Raw genomic sequence first — 23,027 nt, 5'->3', positions numbered from 1 at the left:
GCACATAATTGTAAAGTGGAAGGAAAATGATAAATGTTTTTCAAAATTTATAAACAAGTAAACAAAATTTGTTACAAATAAATCTGTGAAAAGTATGGTGTGCATCTGTATTCACCCCCCTGAGTCAATAATTTGTAGAACCGCCTTTCACTGCAATTACAGCGGCAAGTCTTTTTGGGGATGTCTCTACCAGCTTTGCACATCTAGAGAGGAACATTTTTGCCCAATTTTGTTTGCAAAATAGCTCATGCTCTGTCAGATTGGATGGAGAGCGTCTGTGAACAGCAATTTTCAGATTCTCAATGTGATTTAGATCTGGACTGTGGCTGGGCCATTCTAACACATGAATATGCTTTGATGTAAACCATTCCATTGTAGCTCTGGCTGGATGTTTCGGGTCGATGTCCTGCTGGAAGGTGAACCTCCGCCCCAGTCCCAGGTCTTTTGCAGTCTCTAACAGGTTTTCTTCTAAGATTGCCCTGTATTTGGCTCCATCCATCTTCCCATCAACTCTGACCAGCTTCCCTGTCCCTGTTGAAGAAAAGCATCCTCACAACATGATGCTGCCACCACCATGTTTCACAGTGGGGATGGTGTGTTCAGGGTGATGTGCAATGTTAGTTTTCCATCACACATGGAATTTTGCTTTTAGGCCAAAAAGTTCTATTTTGGTCTCATCTGACCAGAGCACCTTCTTCCACATGTTTGCTGTGTCCCCCACATGGCTTCTCGCAAACTGCAAACAGGACTTCTTATGGCTTTCTTTCAGCAATGGCTTTCTTCTTGTCACTCTTCCATAAAGGTCAGATTTGTGGAGCGCACGACTAATAGTTGTCCTGTGGACAGATTCTCCCACCTGAGCTGTGGATCTCTGCAGCTCCTCCAGAGTTCCCATGGACCTCTTGGCTGCTTCTCTGATGAATGCTCCCCTTGCCCGGCCGGTCAGTTTAGGTGGACGGCCATGTCTTGGTAGGGTTGCAGTTGTGCTATACTCTTTCCATTTTCCGATGATGGATTGAACAGCGCTCCCTGAGATGTTCAACGCTTGGGATATTTTTTTTATAACCTAACCCTGCTCTAAACTTCTCCACATTTTTATCCCTGACCTGTCTAGTGTGTTTCTTTCCCTTCATGATGCTGTTTGTTCACTAAGGTTCTCCAACAACCCTCTGAGGGCTTCACAGAACAGCTGTATTTATACTGAGATTAAATTATACACAGGTGAACTCTATTTACTAATTAGGGGATTTCTGAAGGCAATTGTTTCCACTAGATTTTAGTTAGGGGAATCAGAGTAAAGGGGGGTGAATACAAATGCACGCCACACTTTTCACATATTTATTTGTAAAAAAAATTGAAAGCCATTTATCATTTTCCTTCCACTTCACAATTATGTGCCACTTTGTGTCGGTCTATTACATAAAATTTATGTTTTTGGTTGTAACATGATAAAATATGGAAAATGTCAAGGGGTATGAATACTTTTTCAAGACAGTGTAGAATACATACATACACTGATGGAGGGCACAGCGGTATATCCACATTGAACTGCTTTGCTTTACATATATAATTACTTTTGCCGACCGACTGCCGTAGTATTACTGTGGCAGGGCGGCTCGGCTGCGCAATACCACGTAGTACTACCTGATTTTGCACACAAGGTTTCGGGCCGGTTTAGACACAGCGGGAGGCGGGCTGCGGGAGGAGCGGCGGCGATTGCCGCTACCCTCCCGCGATCATCAGGGAACGTGACCGATGGCCCGCCTGCTTATGTAAACAAAGCAGACGAGTCTTCTGTTAGACAGGCAGGGAGAGATCAGGAGTTTCAGCTAAGCTACAACCCCCGATCTCTCTGTGCCTGTCACAGAGCCCTTCCCCCATACAGTCAGTAAGCACTATTAGGCATACATTTAAACCCTTTGATCACCCCCAGTATTAACCCTTTCCCTGCCAGTGTAATTTATACAGTTACAGTGCATAATATTTAGCACTGATTACTGTAGTAATGTCACTGGTCCCCCAAAAAGTGTCAAAAATGTCAGCTAGGGGTCCGATCTGTCCGCCGCAATGTCACAGTCCCGCTAAAAATCGCAGATCGCCGCCATTACTAGTAAAAAATAAATAAATAAAAAAAAAGTCCAAAAAATCTATCCCGTAGTTTGTAAACGCTATAACTTTTGCGCAAACCAATTAAAATACGCTTTTTGGGATCTTTTTATTTACCAAAAATATGTAGCAGAATACAAATTGGCCTAATCTGATAAAAAAAATTACATTTTTAAAATGTTTTTATTGGGAATGTTTTATAGCAGAAAGTAAAAAATATGGCGTTTTCTTTTTCATAATTGTCGCTTTTTTCTGTTTATAGCGCAAAATCTAAAAACCGCAGAGGTGATGAAATACCACCAAAAGAAAGCTCTGTTTGTGGGGAAAAAAGGACATCAATTTTATTTGGGTACAGCGTCTCACGACCGCACAATTTTCCGTTAAAATAACGCAGCGCCGAATTGCAAAATATGGCCTGGTCATTAAGGGGGTAAAACCGGGGCTGAAGTGGTTAAAATATACCGCCGTACATGTATAGAAACATAGAGAGAGAGGGCAGGAATGGGAACAAGGGAGAGAGGAGAGGGGGAGGAAAACGGGAGGGATAAGCTGGGCTCACACTTATCCGATGAGTTGCATTGGGGTAATGCCGCGTTACCGCAACACACCACATGAGAAAAGTGTGAAGCCAGCTTATCCCTCCTGCTGCAGCATTACCCCAATGCACATTACCTGCATTAGCCTGTTGCAGTGCTTTTTAATGCAGGTCTAATCCACAGTCATAGGAGCTCACCACAACTACCATGCGTTGTGGTGTACTGCCTTGCCAATTGTTGGATGTTCAATTTTTTGGACCTGGATCTGGTCCGGTCTCATCCCATTCATTTCAATGGACTGCTTTAATGCAACACATGTTAAAAAAAAACACGCACATCTCCATTAACAACTTCTGGACCGGACGGATTTGCCCCCATAATGACCAGGCCATTTTTTGCGATTCGGCACTGCGTTACTTTAACGGACAACTGCGCGGTCGTGCGACGCTGTACCCAAATAAAATTGATGTCTTTTTTTCCCCCACAAAGCTTTCTTTTGGTGGTATTTGATCGCCTGTGCGATTTTTTATTTTTTGTGCTATAAACAAAAAAAGAGCGACAATTCTGAAAAAAAAAAAAAAAAAAAACAATTTTCTTTTTTACTTTCTGCTATATAACAATTTAAAAATCGAATTTTTTAAAACATTTTAGGCCAATTTGTATTCTGCTACATATTTATAGTAAAAAAAATCACATTACGAGTATTTTGATTGGTTTGCTATAAACTAGGGGGAAGAAATTATGTCATTTTTATTTCTTTTTTACTAGTAATGGCGACGACCTGTGATTTTTAGCGGGACTGCAACATTGCGGCGGACAGATTGGCATTTTTGACTCTTTTTGGGGGGGACCAGTGACATTACTACAGTAGACAGTGCTAAAAAATATCCACTGTTACTGTACTAATGACACTGGCAGGGAAGGGGTTAACACCAGGGGCAATTAAAGGGTTAAGTGTGAGCCTAGGAGAGTGTTTTCTAACTGTATGTGGGAGGGACTTGTGAAAGGATCATAGAGACCTGTGATCCTATATAGAACAGCAGACCGTCCTTCTCTCTCAGCGGGGAGCGATCGCGGGTGGCCGGTGGCAATAGGTTCCCAGGCCTGTGACCACGTGCCACCACTACAGAGGAGGAGGCAGCCGCCACCCTCCCTCCAAGACTTTGCTCACCAGCCAAAGACCCCCCAGCACATGTGCTCCTGCCTTTTATACAGTATCCCAGAATGCACAGAGACAGCCGGTCTCTAACAATCACTGTGACTGTATCAAAGCCTGTGTACCCGTTGGTCAGGTTTCCTCCCACTGTCCAACATGCCTCCCTATTGGACCAGTGTGAAACACTGTCTAGACCCAATGAATCACACACTGAGCCCACTGAGCAGACCTAACTCACAGATCCTGCTCTTTAATAGGCAGAAAACAAAATAGATTTGCCTGCTACTCCTCTAAAATGCAGACAGAGACAAAAACTATACTCTCTCACTAGCAGCGACCTAGGAGGGTGCTACACTCACCCCCGCCAAACTGAGCCTTGTCCTCACTAGCACCTGACTAGGAGGGTGCTACACTCACCCCCCGCCAAACTGAGCCATGTCCTCACTAGCACCTGCCTAGGAGGGTGCTACACTCACTCCCCGCCAAACTGAGCCATGTCCTCACTAGCACCTGCCTAGGAGGGTGCTACACTCACCCCCCGCCAAACTGAGCCATGTCCTCACTAGCACCTGCCTAGGAGGGTGCTACACTCACCCCCCGCCAAACTGAGCCATGTCCTCTCTAGCACCAACCTAGGAGGGTGCTACACTCACCCCCCGCCAAACTGAGCCATGTCCTCACTAGCACCGACCTAGGAGGGTGCTACACTCACCCCCCGCCAAACTGAGCCATGTCCTCACTAGCTCCTACCTAGGAGGGTGCTACACTCACCCCCCGCCAAACTGAGCCATGTCCTCACTAGCACCTACCTAGGAGGGTGCTACACTCACCCCCCGCCAAACTGAGCCATGTCCTCTCTAGCACCTGCCTAGGAGGGTGCTACACTCACTCCCCTGCCAAACTGAGCCATGTCCTCTCTAGCACCTACCTAGGAGGGTGCTACACTCACCCCCTGCCAAACTGAGCCATGTCCTCTCTAGCACCTACCTAGGAGGGTGCTACACTCACCCCCTGCCAAACTGAGCCATGTCCTCTCTAGCACCTACCTAGGATGGTGCTATATGTGTCTGTTGTAGGAATGCACACGTGCACACAGGAGATGTGCTGCAATGTACACAATCATTTGATTTGTTTTGGATTGATAAATTGACCTGAAAAAAAGAGCATTCCTCCACTGGAGAAAAAAATCATCCTCATTAGAACTCTTTATTTGTGATGTGTTTCTATGAAGGAAATTCTGTGCAAGTTCTTTCTTAAGCTGGCCAGGCATGGGAGAATTTGGTTCTAAAATCTCCTATACCAATGGATACAACGGCCTTTGTAAAAATGTTTACTTTGAAGGAACCCTTGGCAAAAAGTTTGAGATCTCGAGGGAACCCCTGAAATAATTTCCAGATCTACAATTCACGGACGCATAGTGTAATCAGCGAGCTGTTGTATATATGGGCTGCCATGTACATACTGTATATAACATTTATACACATACAGTATATACGATCTACAGAAACATAGAGGATGTACAGTAGTCCTCTTTACAGTCAGTTTTTCTTTCCCTTTATACTGTTATGCTGAATGTTATGTTGCACTATCCTCTCCAGTCAGCAGGGGGAGAGCTACAGCCAGGAAAGCCTATAGATTTCTATTCAGAACACTGAGGATCATGGGAATTGAAGTCTGGAAGATCAACCATAAAATGGGACTCATGGACTCTGATACTACAGTTCCCAGAGAACCCTGAGGCAGAGAGGGAGTGGTGGAATAGCTTTTACTGCTCTGCTCAAAAAAGTCTTCAGGGACAACTTGTTCTCTTAAGGCCCGTACACACGTACCGATCGTCGGCATACAAACGTCGGCGGACGAAAGATCTGCCGATTGTACGCTTGTTAGTATGGTGCCTCCGACAGCTGTCTGCGCACATTCTGCGGACAAGAGTCTTTCTTGCAAGCATTTAAATTTTTGTATGCCGTCACCAGAACGGACGATTGTTCGCCAGTCAGTACAGAATTCTGCCGACAGACCGCAGATTTGCAAGACTGGGCATGCTCAGAAAAGAAAAATCACAGGGAAAGTTAACCATTACATGACATCACTTCTGCAGTCGGCTGTAGTCGGCGGACAAAATTCTTGGGCAGTCTTTGCACTTTTCAACAGACACCGACATCCCGGGGAGAAAAGACGAACGTTTGTATGCCGACGATCGGTACGTGTGTACGGGGCTTTACTGCGTTGAGAGTCCATGTGAGCGCATAATTCTTTGTGTCCACATCTCTGTGGGAGACCAGACCAGAAGGGGTACGGAACTTAAAGCGGTAGTAAACCGCAGCCTTTTAAAAAACTGCAAGACAATGGCATAATGTGCTAGTATGAATCGCACATTACGAAATGCTTACCTTAGAACAAAGCCATCCAGCAGCGTGCTGTCACCGCTGACAGGGCTTCCATCTTCACCTGGTCTTCCTTCCAGGTTCGCATGCTCTGGCCGTCTGATTGGCCGAATCGTGATGGCGTCACTCCCGCTGTGGTCACGGCACAGAGCTCTGAAAAGATGGCATGGGTATGCCTCCCTGCATGTCCCTGATGTCACCAGCTGCATACAGTGTGAATATCTCTTAAACAGTGCAAGTTAAGGAGATATTCACAGTACTTACAGGTAAGCCTAATTATAAGCTTACCTGTAGGTACAAGAAAAAGAAAAAAAGACTTTACTACCACTTATGGGCCTGAGAGTGGCATACATACATTTATGGTTATCTTGCGCCACTCTCTGCAATAACGTCAGCAGCCAGAACCATAGGGGAAGCCTTGGGTATCAATGAGTATCAATGGGTATCAATGGGTATTATTGGGTAGTATCAATGAGTATCATTGGGTATCAATGGGTATCATTGGGTATCATTGGGTATCAATGCACCTTAGCAGTATTAACCATTCATTAAAAACACCATTGGGTGGATACACATCCGCTGCAACAGTGAATCGTGCTGGAACCCCTGGGGACTCTTCTCAGAACTCTAGGGTTCCAAGGAACCCCGGGTGAGAAACTCTGGGCTACACAGTGCGAGGGCCTCCCTGATCTAAAAGTTTCCAATCCCAATCTAACAGATCAAAGCTTGGGACTATTTTTCTCAATTTCACCTTACTAGATACAGAAGGCCTCAAGTGTGGCCCCTGACATCACAAAAGGGCCCCCGATAATATTCAGTGTAGATAATACTGCAGAAAATTCCCAGAGACTGGCAGCACAGGAGATGAACAGACATATAACAGGGGATCACCAGAGACTGCAGAGATACTTTAGGAGATGGTCAGAGACTGCAGACATAATGCAAGAGATGGTCAGTGACATATTGCCAGAGATTGTCAGAGACTGTAGAGGTACCATAGGGGATAGTCAGGGACCGCAGACTTATTGTCAGAGATGGTGAGAGATTTCAGGCATGTTGGAGGAGATGGTAAGAGACTACAAATATACTATAGGAGATGGTCAGAGACTGCAGACATAGTGCAGGAGACTTTCAGATGCTTCATACATACTACAGGAGATGGACAGAGGCCCGCTGCAGACATGGCACACAAGATTTCCAGAGACTGCAGAGATACTGGAAGATAGTCAGAGACTGCAGATATGCTACAGGAGATGGTCAGAGACTGCAGATATGCTACAGGAGATGGTCAGAGACTGTAGATATGTTACAAGAGATGGTCAGAGACTGTAGATATGTTACAAGAGATGGTCAGAGACTGCAGATATGCTACAGGAGATGGTCAGAGACTGCAGATATGTTACAGGAGATGGTCAGAGACTGCAGATATGTTACAGGAGATGGTCAGAGACTGCAGATATGCTACAGGAGATGGTCAGAGACTGTAGATATGTTACAAGAGATGGTCAGAGACTGTAGATATGTTACAAGAGATGGTCAGAGACTGCAGATATGCTACAGGAGATGGTCAGAGACTGCAGATATGCTACAGGAGATGGTCAGAGACTGCAGATATGTTACAGGAGATGGTCAGAGACTGCAGACATGGTACAGGAAATGGTCAGGGACTGCAAGCATGTTGCAAAAGGTATTTAGAGATTGCAGACATACTACAGGGGATAGTCAGAGATTGCAGATATAGTGCCTTAAATGGTCAAAGACTGTAAACATTGAGATTGTCAGAGACTGTTGACATACTACAAGAGATGGTCAGGGACTGCAGACATGTGATAGGAGATGGTCAGAGGCTGCGGACATACTACAGGAGATTGTCAGAGACTGCGGACATACTACAAGAGATGGTTATAGACTGCAGACATGTAATAGGAGAAATGTAACAGGAGATGGTCAGAGACTGCCGACATACTACAAGAGATGGCCAGAGACTGCAGACATGTAATAGGAGAGGGTAATAGATTTCAGACATACTACAAGAGATGGTCAGAGACTGCAGACATGTAACAGGAGATGGTCAGAGACTGCAGATATGTAACAGGAGATGGTCAGAGACTGCAGACATACTACAAGAGATGATCAGGGACTGCAGACATGTAATAGAAGAGGGTCATAGATTTCAGACATACTACAAGAGATGGTCAGAGACTGCAGACATGTAACAGGAGATGGTCAGAGACTGCAGACATACTACAGGAGATGCTCAGAGACTGCAGACATACTACAGGAGATGGTCAGTATGCAGCCATACTCCAAGAGAGGGTCAGAGACTGCAGACATACTACAGGAGATGGTCAGAGACTGTAGACATACTACAAGAGATGGTCAGAGACTGCAAACATACTCCAGCAGACGGTCAGAGACTGCAAACATACTCCAGGAGATGGTCAGAGACTGCAAATATACTCCAAAAGATGGTCAGAGACTGCAGACATAGTACAAGAGGTGGTCAGAGACTGCAGAAATTTAATAGAAAATGGACAGAGACTGCAGACATACTAGAAGAGATAGTCAGAGACTGCAGACATAGTGCAGGAGACTGTGGGACAGTGGGAGACATCAGGTTAAGAAACCATCAAAAAGCACTAAAGCATCTAAAGCCTAGTACACAGGATCAGAAAGCAGACAAAAAATACAGCTTTCAAAGTGATCATACGATAATCTGATGGTTAGTACACATCTTTTGAGAGCCGATCACGACAGTTCATCCGAAAATATATGGGACAAACTCAAAAATGTTTCTCATACAAAACCAGATCGTAGGATTTACCTTTATACAGTGCAGTTTTCTCCGAAAATACAATACAAATACACTACAACACATTACATCACTCCCAAATCTTTATTTTGTATTACGAGAACTTTTGCTAACTTTAGTAACTTCTTTAGTAACATAATTTCCGATATAAGAATAACACACAAAAAAAAAAAAATATGGATGATTATTCATGTGATAAATCATTGTGTAATATTGTATAATCACTCATATTGTGTCATTTTGTGTAATATCACACGCTTAAAATGCTCTTTTATAACAATGGACGAGCATTTTGTTTCTACTGGTATAGGAAGGGAATATTACAATCCTCCTCCTCCTAGATCACAGCAATGACCATAAAGTCAGAGAGTCTTGTGCACCCCCCGGAAGATGACCCCCCACACACCCTCTGCTAGGAAGAACTCTGCAGTCTGTGGAAACCTCATTCCCGGGAGGGAAACCCCTTTAAGTCAGCACTGGAAAATGACGCCGGCAATACGTGAGCCGACTGTCGTGTCCCGCGAGGCGTGAGTCACGATGGGAGGTGACATAACGCCGGGAAATTGTTTTCCGAAGTGCTAATTGTCACAGCGCACTAAATAGGATGAGTGGCTTCTCCCTTATTAATAAATTTCATGACAGAGAGCGATCAGGCGAAGGGGGAGGAGTCAGAATCTGGCAGAATTAACCAACTACCAACCAGCTTTCACCAACCCAATATTTAAATAGTTATCCCTGCATTTCATGGGTGGGCTTATAAATGCGCCCCCAACATTAGTGCTGCTGATAACCTGAAAGAATAATGAGGAATGAGATGAAAAATTCCATCATTATTTATTCCAAAGAGAGATTTCCCTTTCATTTCCAGTACAGGATCAGAAAATAATCAGCTAAAGGACCAATTAGATCCACCTTTACAGCGATAAAAGTGAGATGAACTTTATTAGGCAAAAATTTTTGTTTTTTTCAGAGATACCATAGAAACACGCCGACTATCACATGAAAGTCAGCCCTGCATTGTACATATTAGGTTTTCTCCATACATAGACAATGTCTATATTACCCTTATCTCTCCTAACACTTCTCAGCCTCTCCTCCACTTTACTGCCCCTGTCCTTAGACTCTCCTCTATTCACCCTCTCCTTTCCTCTCCTCCATTCACCCTCTCCTTTCCTCTCCTCCATTCACCCTCTCCTTTCCTCTCCTCGACCGAACTTCTCCTTTCCCCCCTTTCTCCTCCCCTTTCCTTTCCTCCTTTCTCCTCTCCTCTCTTCTGCCTCTCCTCAGCCTCTCCTTTCCTCTGCTGAGACTGCTCATTCTTTTCTTTTCTCTCCTTTTGCTCTTGTTCTTGCTCTTCTTCTCCTGTCCTCTCTTCTTCCTCTCCCCCTCCTCTTCCTCTTCTTCTCCTCCTCTTCCTTTCCTTTCCTTTATTCTCCACACCTCTCTTCTCTTTACCATTCCATTCCCTTGCACCTCCTTCACTTTCCTCTTCTCTCCTCAACCTCTTCTCACCTCTTCTTTCTCTTCTCTCCTCTGCTCTCCTTCTCTCTTCTTTCCTCTGTTCAACCACTTCTCCCCTCTCTTTTCTTTCCTCTGCTCAACTTCTCTAATCTCTTTTCTCTTCTTTCCTCTGCTCTACCTCTTCTCTCCTCTTATTTCTCTCCTCTACTCATCCTCTCCTCTCCTTTCTCCCCTCTGCTCAACCTCTTCTCTCCTCTCTTTTCTCCCCTCTGCTCAGCCTCTTCTCTCCTCTCTTTTCTCTTCTCTGCCCAGTCTCTTCTCTCCTCTCTTTTCTCTCTTCTGCTCAGTCTCTTCTCTCCTCTCTTTTCTCTACTCTGCTCAGCCTCTTCTCTCCTCTCTTTTCTCTACTCTGCTCGGCCTCTTCTCTCCTCTCTGCTCAGTCTCCTCTCTTTTCTCTCCTCTGCTCAGCCTCATCTCTCCTCCCTTTTCTCCCCTCTGTTCAGCCTCTTCTTTCTTGTCTCTCCTCTTCTCTCTTTTCTCCCCTCTGCTCAGCCTCTTCTCTCCTCTCTTTTCTCTCCTCTGCTCAGTCTCTTTTCTCCTCTCTTTTCTCTTCTCTGCTCAGCCTCTTCTCTCCTCTCTGCTCAGTCTCTTCTCTCCTCTCCTTTCTCTCCTCTACTCATCCTCTCCTCTCCTTTCTCCCCTCTGCTCAACCTCTTCTCTCCTCTCTTTTCTCCCCTCTGCTCAGCCTCTTCTCTCCTCTCTTTTCTCTTCTCTGCTGAGTCTCTTCTCTCCTCTCTTTTCTGTCTTCTGCTCAGCCTCTTCTCTCCTCTCTTTTCTCTTCTCTGCTCATTCTCTTCTCTCCTCTCTTTTCTCTCTTCTGCTCAGCCTTTTCTCTCCACTCTTTTCTCTTCTCTGCTCAGTCTCTTCTCTCCTCTCTTTTCTCTCTTCTGCTCAGTCTCTTCTCTCCTCTCTTTTCTCTACTCTGCTCAGCCTCTTCTCTCCTCTCTGCTCAGTCTCCTCTCTTTTCTCCCCTCTGCTCAGCCTCTTCTCTCCTCTGCTCAGCCTCATCTCTCCTCTCTTTTCTCCCCTCAGTTCTGCCTCTTTTCTCTCCTCTGCTCAGCCTCTCCTCTTCTCTCTTTTCTCCCCTCTGCTCAGCCTCTTCTCTCCTCTCTTTTCTCTCCTCTGCTCAGTCTCTTCTCTCCTCTCTTTTCTCTCCTCTGCTCAGTCTCTTTTCTCCTCTCTTTTCTCTTCTCTGCTCAGCCTCTTCTCTCCTCTCTGCTCAGTCTCTTCTCTCCTCTCTTTTCTCTCCTCTTCTCAGCTTCTCCTCTCCTTTCTTTTCCCTCCTCTACTCAGCCTCTCCTCCCTTTCCTCTCCTCTGCTCAGCCATTTATCTCCTCCTTCTCCCCTCTGCTCAGCCTCTTCTCTCCTCTCTTTTCTCTCCTCTGCTCAGTCTCTTCTCTCCTCTCTTTTCTCTCCTCTGCTCAGCCTCTTCTCTCCTCTCTGCTCAGTCTCTTCTCTCCTCTCTTTTCTCTCCTCTACTCAGCTTCTCCTCTCCTTTCTTTTCCCTCCTCTACTCAGCCTCTCCTCCCTTTCCTCTCCTCTGCTCAGCCATTTCTCTCCTCCTCCCCTCTGCTCAGCCTCTTCTCTCCTCTCTTTTCTCTCCTCTGCTCAGCCATTTCTCTCCTCCTCCCCTCTGCTCAGCCTCTTCTCTCCTCTCTTTTCTCCCCTCTGCTCAGCCTCTTCTCTCCTCTCTTTTCTCCCCTCTGCTCAGCCTCTTCTCTCCTCCTCTTCTCTGTTCAACCACTTTTCTTCTCTCCTTTCTCTTCTCTCCTCACCCGCCAGACATCACTTAATTTATGTACTGGCTGAAGGAGAGAAATCACACAGGAGGGCTTCCTCACATGAAGACGTTAAACCCGACTCTCAGGTGAGAGTCACACTAACTGTTCTGCATAAAATGAGGAAGTTCTCGAAATATGAATGTATTTTTTTGGAAACATATTTGGGTTATCTTATTGTACTTCGGGATGAATCAGCTTTATTTTTTAAATGAATTTTTTTAGTTCCATTGTTTACACCAAACCCGCGACCCTTGGTCATGTTTTTGCTCTTTGCTGCATTACTGCTGCCTTATGCTTTGCTTTTTGTCTTCGTCCATTGGAGAGATTTCCTGTTCTTTTCCATCCGGGCAGGAAGTCAATCCAATGCAAAGAGGGCAGTACAGAGCGGGCGGCTCTCGTTGAAATGATTTTGGTTTGATATGAGGCTTAGTGTTAGGGAGAGGTTCAGGGGTTAGGTTAGGGGTGGGATGCGATAAAGGACTTTTTCTAGATATAATAAATTTTGCTGCATCAAGCCCACAATGCAATCATTTCCCAGAACAATATCTATTCAGCTCAAACCTGGTGAATTGCCCTCATGTAGGCGGGGCTTACGGATGGTCCTGGGAGAGTGGGCGGGGCTGGAACCAGGAGAGCAGCAACTAAAGAGGTTCACTGAAGAGAGAAAATAGCTGCACGAGGTGAAATCTGGGGCAACATCTATCTCAGTGATCTTCGAACTGAGGCCCTTTGCTTGCTTTTATCTGGCTCTCGGGGCACTTTTCCTCCCACTGATGCTAATGATGAGGCACAATTCCTCACAATGACACCAACAATTAGGCCTATTGACACCAATGATGGGGCACAATTCCTCACAATGACACCAACAATGGGAAACAACTCCTCACAATGACACCAACAATCGCAGACATCTCAAGTCTCCCGCAAGTCGCGGGAGACTCCCGCTATCCGCCCTGAGCTCACGGACACCCGCGAGCTCAGAGCAATATCCCGGCTCTGTGTGTGAGTGAGTCAGATGAGATGACTCATCGATCGATGCAGGCAGGAGTGTGACAGCTGTCAGCAAGCTGAGCCTGCACAGACATCACGTCGGAGCCGAAGTAGATCCGGCTCACAGGCGGAGTGATATGAGTCATGCACTCCGCCTGTGGGAGGAGCTGCAAAGAGCAAGAAGCGGCTTTGCTCTCTACTACAGCCACATTCTACTCCAGGAGGCATTTTGGCGCGCGCGGGACTGTGACACTGTGACACCCCACTCTGTGCCAGTACCAGCAAGTGACCAGCACCAGTGACCAGCACCAGTGACCAGGCCAGTACCAGCACCAGTGACCAGGCCAGTACCAGCACCAGTGACCAGCACCAGTGACCAGGCCAGCACCAGTGACCAGGCCAGTACCAGCACCAGTGACCAGCACCAGTGACCAGGCCAGTACCAGCACCAGTGACCAGCACCAGTGACCAGCACCAGTGACCAGGCCAGTACCAGCACCAGTGACCAGGCCAGTACCAGCACCAGTGACCAGGCCAGTACCAGCACCAGTGACCAGCACCAGTGACCAGGCCAGTACCAGCACCAGTGACCAGGCCAGTACCAGCACCAGTGACCAGCACCAGTGACCAGGCCAGTACCAGCACCAGTGACCAGGCCAGTACCAGCGCCAGTAACCAGCACCAGTGACCAGGCCAGTACCAGCACCAGTGACCAGGCCAGTACCAGCGCCAGTAACCAGGCCAATATCAGCATCAGTGACTAGGCCAGTACCAGAGACCAGTACGAGCGCCAGTACCAGCACCAGTGACCGGTACCAGCACCAGTGGAGCAGTACCAGCACCAGTGACCAGTACCCACACCAGTTACCAGACCAGTACAGTACCAACACCAGTGAACAGTACCAGCATCAGTGACCAGTACCAGCATCAGTGACCAGGTATACTGATTACATTTAGTTTCATTATTCTCTGGTAGTGTTAAATTGGAAAGGGGGGTGCGGCGCAGGCGTGCGTGGGGGGGGGGGGGGGGCTCACCTCCCTGAAATGACTTTGCAACCTCCCTGAAATGAGTTTTTGCAGGTTGGGATGTCTGCAATCAGGCCCAATGACAAAATGATGAGGCACTATTCCTCCCACTGACACCAATGATGAGGCACTATTCCTCCCACTGACACCAATGATGGGGCACTGTTCCTCCCACTGATACCAATGATGGGGCACTGTTCCTCCCACTAACACCAATGATGGGGCACTATTCCTCCCACTGACACCAATGATGGGGCACTATTCCTCCCACTGATACCAATGATGGGGCACTATTCCTCCCACTGACACCAATGATGGGGCACTATTCCTCCCACTGACACCAATGATGGAGCACTATTCCTCCCACTGACACCAATGATGGAGCACTATTCCTTCCAATGACACCAAAGAAAGGGCACTATTCCTCCCACTGACACCAAAGAAAGGGCACTATTCCTCCCACTGACACCAATGATGGGGCACTATTCCTCCCACTGACACCAATGATGGAGCACTATTCCTTCCAATGACACCAATGATGGGGCACTATTCCTCCCACTGACACCAAAGAAAGGGCACTATTCCTCCCACTGACACCAATGATCGGGCGCTATTCCTCCCACTGACACCAATGATGGAGCACTATTCCTTCCAATGACACCAATGATGGGGCACTATTCCTCCCACTGACACCAAAGAAAGGGCACTATTCCTCCCACTGACACCAATGATCGGGCGCTATTCCTCCCACTGACACCAATGATGGGGCACTATTCCTCCCACTGACACCAATGATGGGGCACTATTCCTCCCACAGACACCAATGATGGAGCACTATTCCTTCCAATGACACCAATGATGGGGCACTATTCCTCCCACTGACACCAAAGAAAGGGCACTATTCCTCCCACTGACACCAATGATCGGGCGCTATTCCTCCCACTGACACCAATGATGGGGCACTATTCCTCCCACTGACACCAATGATGGGGCACTATTCCTCCCACTGACACCAATGATGGGGCACTATTCCTCCCACTGACACCAATGATGAGGCACTATTCCTCCCACTGACACCAATGATGGGGCACTATTCCTCCCACTGACACCAATAATGGGGCACTATTCCTCCTACTGACACCAATGAGGAGGCACTATTCCTCCTACTGACACCAATGATGGGGCACTATTCCTCCCACTGATACCAATGAAGGGGCACTATTCCTCCCACTGACACCAAAGAAGGGGCACTATTCCTCCCACTGACACCAAAGAAGGGGCACTATTCCTCCCACTGACACTAATGATGGGGCACTATTCCTCCCACTGACACCAATGATGGGGCACTATTCCTCCCACTGACACTAATGATGGGGCACTATTCCTCCCACTGACACCAATGATGGGGCACTATTCCTCCCACTGACACCAAAGAAGGGGCACTATTTCTCCCACTGACACCAATGATGGGGCACTATTCCTCCCACTGACACCAAAGAAGGGGCATGGTTTATTCCCACTGACATCGGGATCTTTTCTACTCCCATTAGCCACAGTCCGGCCCCCCCTAAAGTCTGAAGGACAGTAAGCTGGCCCCTTGTTGAGAAAATTTGCAGACCCCTGATCTAGCTCTTTCCTCCCCTGCCTGACTGTCCCTGGCCCGCCCTTTTCATTCATTGGCTTTTAGTTCTTTCAATCATGGAGGCTCAGCATCACATGTGAGTGTTTCCTAGGGTGATCTGCATGCAAACACAGCCCACTCCTCCAGACTGATATCCACCAATCAAGGCAGGATGACATTTGCATAACTCTTCCCAAGATCCAGCCTGCCACTTGTATCAGAGCTGAGGTCTCCTGAGAGAAGTGCTGAGGCAGGATGCTGTGATGTTTTCAGAAAGCTATGTACAGCACCCTGCAAGCCCCTCCCACCAGCCATAATCTGCCTGCATTGCATAGAGAAGCACAGGGACCCAGTGATGACATCACTGGGTCCAAAATTAGGTTTGTATTTAAAAATGTAATTAGAATGTTGATGAGGGGAGTAGTGAGGTACCAGGAAAGGCAGAATATAAGCAAATTCAACATCAGCATTACATTTTCAGTCCTACAGCCATCCAAATCTCTATAGCAGGTTCCGGGAGTCACCCTGCTGCAGAACGAGGCATGTGTCACCCCGATTGCTCTCAGTTGTGACAGGAAAGCTAAAAGCACAGCTAAGTGTTTTCTTTTATAAATAGCAAACAGGAGCCGCAAGAGTCACCGTTACTGAAACTCGACCTGCAGGGGCCACGCAGTCCGCCCGACCTCAGAAACTGAACATTAATCGCAATTTATTTTTCCCTGTCAAATCCGCTGACTGTGGTTATTTGTGTCCAAATCAATATGACTATATTCCTCAGAAGAGAATTGTACTGGCTGTGCTCAAGTAGTTTGCTGCATCCAATAACTCATAATAACTGCACATAGGTGGCAAACAGCAGTAAGGATCGATAGCAAGACTTTTAAGGGTCAAAAAATGACATTTCAGTATTCGCTAAATGGGGGAGATTTACCCTCCTGGCAGTTGTTTTCTATTTCTTGGGGACTCTGCTGGTGAGATTCTTGGGTTAGCACCCCTTATGGGCCAAATATGAAGGGTTCTCACCCTGCCTGCACTGAGTTCCCAGGTCTGCAAGACTGCTGTGCCCATTATAATGGGGTTCCCACCATCTCTGTGTTGAGTTGCCGGATCTGTACACCTGCTTTGTCCATTATGAGGGGTTCTCACCATCCCTGTGCTGAACTCTTGAGTCTGTACATCTGCTGTGCCCATTTTGAGGGGTCTCCACCATCCCTGTGCTGAGTTCCGGGTCTGTACATCTACTGTTTCCATTATGAGGAGTTCCCACCATCCCTGTGCTGAGTTCCTGGGTCTGTACACCTGCTGTGCCCATTATGAGGGGTTCTCTCCATCCCTGTGCTGAGTTCCCAGGTCTGTACACCTGCTGTGCCCATTATGAGGGGTTCCCACCATCCCTGTGCTGAGTTCCTGGGTCTGTACACCTCTGTGCCCATTATGAGGGGTTTCTACCATCCCTGTGCTGAGTTTCCAGGTCTGCACACCTGCTGTGCCCATTATGAGGGGTTCTCTCCATCCCTGTGCTGAGTTCCCAGGTCTGTACACCTCTGTGCCCATTATGAGGGGTTTCCACCATCCCTGTGCTGAGTTTCCAGGTCTGCACACCTGCTGTGCCCATTATGAGGGGTTCCCACCATACATGTACAGAGTTCCTGGGTCTACACATCATCTGTACCCATTATCATGGGTTCCCACCATCCCTAAGCCAAGTTCCTGAGTCTGTACACCTACTGATCCCATTATGATGGGCTTCTACCATCCCTGCACTGAATTCTTGGGTCTGCACATCTGCTGTACCCATTATGCCCATAATGAGGGGTTCCCACATCCCTGCTCTGAGTTCCTCTGTCTACTCACCCACTATACCTATTATGATAGGTCCCACCATCCCTGTGCTGAGTTCCTGGGTCTACTCACCCACTATGCCTATTATGATAGGTCCCACCATCCCTGTGCTGAGTTGATGGGTCTGCACACCTGCTGTGCCCATTATGAGGGGTTCCCACCATCCCTATGCTGAGTTCCCGGGTCTGTACAACTGCTGTGCCCATTATGAGGGGTGCCCAGCATCCCTGTGCTGAGTTCCCGGGTCTGCACCCCTGCTGTGCCAATTATGAGGGATATTTAGAGGTGGGGGGTCTGACCGCAAGTTTGCGTGATTAAGGGTCCACGCATATTTTGAGGCAAGGCCTGGGTGGGACCAACCCATAAGTGGTCTTTATTTAGACACACCCATCTGGAAAGTGGGCAGATGGAATGCGGACCATGGGTGGGGTTAACATTGCCCCAGGATTCAGCAGTATAATGTTGGTAAGTATAACATCGTAACGTGTATGGTAAGCTTTTGGCAGGGTTCATAATAGTCTAGAAAGCACTCATCGGGAGAGATAACATTGACACTACCAGCAGAACCGAGGTATATATGTACATTTATTAATCAGGTGAGGGGCATGGACAAGCCAGAGGCCCGCAGGTGCTTAGTAGTTGGGGGCTCGTCCGGGATGCATTTGTCTGTTAAGTGTTGTGCACTTCGTAGGGAAGGTAATGAAAAAGTACTGGGGTGGATTGAGGACATGGGTGTACTAGAGGTGCGGTTCTTTAATTAAAGACAAAACGATACTAATTTTCTAACCACAGAAGAGCTCATAAAATCCACCCGACCCAGCAATGTCTTCTGAAATAATGCAAGTACGTTGTGTTTGGAAGCTATGTGACATTCTGGTCTTTGATGATGCATTCTGGGTAATGAGACACTACGGACTGTTTTTTATAACACATCTGTTACAAGTCACATTTTTATTGCGCAGTTAAGTTTTAGCGCTGTTCCCCTGTAATACCGTTAACCGCAATAAATTAGACAGTAAAAATATGTGTTACATGGAGACTTCTGCTCAGTATCTGCATTAAAGTTTATGTTCAGCCGAAACTTTTCCTTTAGTTTTGGATGGAGTAGGAAAGAATTAGAACCCCTTTCAGGCTTGCACTGCTATCTGGGGCCCCATTAGAGTGATTTACCTTTGCTTCCTGTCCTGGTGACACCATTTTACAAGAAAGGAAGTGAAGGGACAGACAGATAACCTGCATAATTTCTAGTGAATGGATAGGCTGCATTCTCAGTGATGTCACTGATTTCTAGTGATTGGATAGGCTGCATTCTCAAGGATGTCATAAGTCTCTAGTGAATAGATGTCCTGCATTTTCACTGATGTCACCAATCTCTAGAGAATGGATAGGCGGCATTCTCAGTGATGTCACTGGTCTCTAGTAATTGATAGGCTGCATTCTCAGTGATGTCACCGGTCTCTAGTAATTGATAGGCTGCATTCTCAGTGATGTCACCGGTCTCTAGTAATTGATAGGCTGCATTCTCAGTGATGTCACTGGTCTCTAGTAATGGATAGGCTGCATTCTCAGTGATGTCACCGGTCTCTAGTAATTGATAGGCTGCATTCTCAGTGATGTCACCGGTCTCTAGTGAATGGATAGGCTGCATTTTCAGTGATGTCACCAGTCGCTAGTGAATGGATAGCTTGCATTCTCAGTGATGTCACCAGTCGCTAGTGAATGGATAGCTTGCATTCTCAGTGATGTCACCGGTCTGTATTGATTGGATAGGCTGCATTCTCAGTGATGTCACTGCTCTCTATTGAATGGATAGACTGCATTCTCAGTGATGTCACCGGTCTCTAGTGAATGGATAGGCTGCATTCTCAGTGATGTCACTGCTCTCTAGTGAATGGATAGGTTTCATTCTCAGTGATGTCACTGCTCTCTAGTGAATGGATAGGCTGCATTCTCAGTGATGTCACCAGTCGCTAGTGAATGGATAGGCTGCATTCTCAGTGATGTCACTGCTCTTTAAAGAATGGATAGGCTGCATTCTCAGTGATGTCACCGGTCTCTAGTGAATGGATAGGCTGCATTCTCAGTGATGTCACTGCTTTCTAGTGATTGGATAGGCTGCATTATCAATGATGTCACCGCTCTCCAGTGAATGGATAGGCTAAATTCTCAGTGATATCACCGGTCTCTAATGAATGGATAGGTTGCTTTCTCGGTGATGTCACTGCTCTCTAGTGAATGGATAGGCTGCAGTCTCAGTGATGTCACTGCTCTCTAGTGAATGGATAGGTTGCATTCTCAGTGTTGTCTCTGATCTCTAGTGATTGATAGGCTCTATTCTCAGTGATGTCACAGGACTCTAGTAAATGGATAGGCTGTATTCTCAGTGATGTCACTGCTCTCTAGTGAATGGATAGGCTGCATTCTCAGTGATGTCACTGCTCTCTAGTGAATGGATAGGCTGCATTCTCAGTGATGTCACTGCTCTTTAAAGAATGGATAGGCTGCATTCTCAGTGATGTCACCGGTCTCTAGTGAATGGATAGGCTGCTTTCTCAGTGATGTCACCGGTCTCCAGTGAATGGATAGGCTGCATTCTCAGTGATGTCACTGCTTTCTAGTGATTGGATAGGCTGCATTATCAATGATGTCACCGCTCTCCAGTGAATGGATAGGCTAAATTCTCAGTGATATCACCGGTCTCTAATGAATGGATAGGTTGCTTTCTCGGTGATGTCACTGCTCTCTAGTGAATGGATAGGCTGCAGTCTCAGTGATGTCACTGCTCTCTAGTGAATGGATAGGTTGCATTCTCAGTGTTGTCTCTGATCTCTAGTGATTGATAGGCTCTATTCTCAGTGATGTCACAGGACTCTAGTAAATGGATAGGCTGTATTCTCAGTGATGTCACTGCTCTCTAGTGAATGGATAGGCTGCATTCTCAGTGATGTCACTGCTCTCTAGTGAATGGATAGGCTGCATTCTCAGTGATGTCACTGGTCTCCAGTGATTGATAGGCTGTATTCTCAGTGATGTCACTGGTCTCTAGTAAATGGATAGGCTGCATTCTCAGTGATGTCACTGCTCTCTAGTGAATGGATAGGTTGCATTCTCAGTGATGTCACCGGTCTCTAGTGAATGGATAGGCTGCATTCTCAGTGATGTCACCGGTCTCTAGTGATTGATAGGCTGTATTCTCAGTGATGTCACTGCTCTCTAGTAAATGGATAGGCTGCATTCTCAGTGATGTAAATGGTATCCCATCAGCTGCCCCTTTGAGCATTATATGATAGCCCAGTGTTTGGAAGTATGATGTTTAGCCAGTAACCCATCACGGCAGACAGAAATGTGAGAGGCTCATACTAATCTAATCCCTACAGCCAGCCGCAGATCCTCTCCTGGAGGATTAAGGTCTTCCCAACAGAAAACAGCACCTAAAAAATGTGAACTGCACCAGAAGTACAGACACCATCCAACCAAATAGATTAAAAATAGGAATAACCCTATAATCTTCAATATTGCAGTCTGAAATGTTCTCTCCTCTTATTGTTCTTTTCTCTCTCTTCCTGCAGACTGGTGTCCTCTATACAAGCGGTTTTGGCATCGACGGCTGGGTACATAGTGGCATCAAGCTGCAAAGATGTCATTGAGGACCAGTAAGTATGACCTGGCGGTAGACACAATGGGGAAGGGGGGGGGGGAGAAGCTGGCAGGGAGGCAGACCGGCTCATAGGCTGCCTGTAAGCCAAGGAACATAAGGACTCATTAAATATGCATATAATCTGATGTACTCTGAGCCGGAGAGGTGTGTGCAGGGAAAGTAAAGCAGCAGCTCGGAGCCTGGAGAATAATAGTGTAACACAGCCCGAGTGCGGGGTTTAATTGTGCGACACAGGAATGAACTGTGTTAAAGAGCACCTGTCACTCAAACACATTTAGTCTGAGCAAAACTCACGTTGAATTTCTATTTCATTTGGTCAAAGATTACTCTTCCAGATGGCTGACTTTGTGGTTGGTAGGCAAATGACAGGTACCTTTTAAGGCCCTGGAGCCCAACCTATGGTTTGAAGGCCACATGTGGTCCTTTTAGGATGGAGGGTCCTCGGGCTTGCCCCGAAGTAGGAGGAGGATGTGTAGCCTTCTGGTTTCTTCCTCCTTTGTCCCTGGGGGTCTCTCTTTGAGAGAGCCCCTCAACCTAGTATTCGGGTGCGGCTTCGGCTGCCCAGAAGAACGGGGTCTGCCAGGCCTTATGGCTAGGAAGACCATTGGAAACCAATTGTCCCTGTCAGGAGTCTTGCGCCCTGGGGGGATCAGGGTAGAGGTTCTACCCCTTCGGGGGGTGGACAAAGCACACCCCTAAGTGCACTTTTTTGTGTGTGTTCACATGCACCTTTTTTGTGTTCACTTACCGGGTTTTTTCATTGTAGTTTTTGCACCACCGCGGATTTAAAAGAAAAATGTGGTCCTTTTAGTACTTGCTTTGCCTCCCTTGGACCCCAGCAGTGTTAGTAGGAATAATCATTTGTAAAGGGGTTAAAGAAGTTATCTCTACTAGCCTTATGTAACAAGACCCTGGTGTCTCTATGTTTTCTGCAGCATGGCACCAGTCTCAAACCAAACCTGTGGCATAGTCACAGTCTCCGACCATCATTTCCTCTAGTATGTCTGCATTTCTGAGTGTCCTCTCTAGCATTACATACATGCTGACCCGTGTCCACAGCCAAAAGTGCCTACAATGGGCATGTGAGCATCAGGACTGGACCACAGAGAAAAGGGAGAAGGTGGTCTGATGAATGACTTTTCTTTTACATCATGTGGATGGCCCAGTGTGTGTGCGTCTCTTACCTGGGGAAGAGATGGCACCAGGATGCAGTATAGGAAGAAGAAAAGCTGGCAGAGGCTGTGTAATGCTTTGGGCAATGTTCTGCTGGGAAACCTTGGGTCCTGCCATTCATGTAGATGTTACTTTGAAACACACCACCTACCTAAGTATTGATGGTGACCAAGTACACCCCTTCATCAAAACCATATTCCCTGATGGCAGTGGACTTGTTCAGCAACATAATGCACCCTGCCACACTGCAAAAATGGCCCAAGAATGGTTTGAGGAACATAACAAGGCATTTGAGGAGACGACTTGGCCTCAAAATTCTTCAGATCTCAGTCCAATCGAGCACCTGTTGGATCTGCTGGAAAAACAAGTCTGATCCATGGAGGCCTCTCCTCCCAACTTACTGCACTTAAAGGATTTGCTA

At 46.9% G+C, this 23,027-nt stretch overlaps 1 protein-coding gene across 1 annotated transcript in view; it reads left to right on the top strand.

Annotated features, from left to right (window-relative positions):
• The window catches only part of TLCD3B (TLC domain containing 3B), a 58,446-nt gene that overhangs the window by 18,479 nt on the left and 16,940 nt on the right, over window positions 1-23,027 (top strand). The window contains exon 2 of the mRNA XM_082261174.1: window positions 21,345-21,428. Within this exon, the coding sequence (XP_082117300.1) occupies window positions 21,345-21,428 (84 nt within the window). The remainder of the gene's footprint in view (window positions 1-21,344; window positions 21,429-23,027) is intronic.

This window comes from Pelophylax lessonae, assembly GCF_965119305.1.
Source record: "Pelophylax lessonae genome assembly, chromosome: 6".
Taxonomy (NCBI): Eukaryota; Metazoa; Chordata; class Amphibia; order Anura; family Ranidae; genus Pelophylax; species Pelophylax lessonae.
Note: the sequence above shows the minus strand (reverse complement) of the source record. Positions and strands in the feature narration are given on the sequence as shown.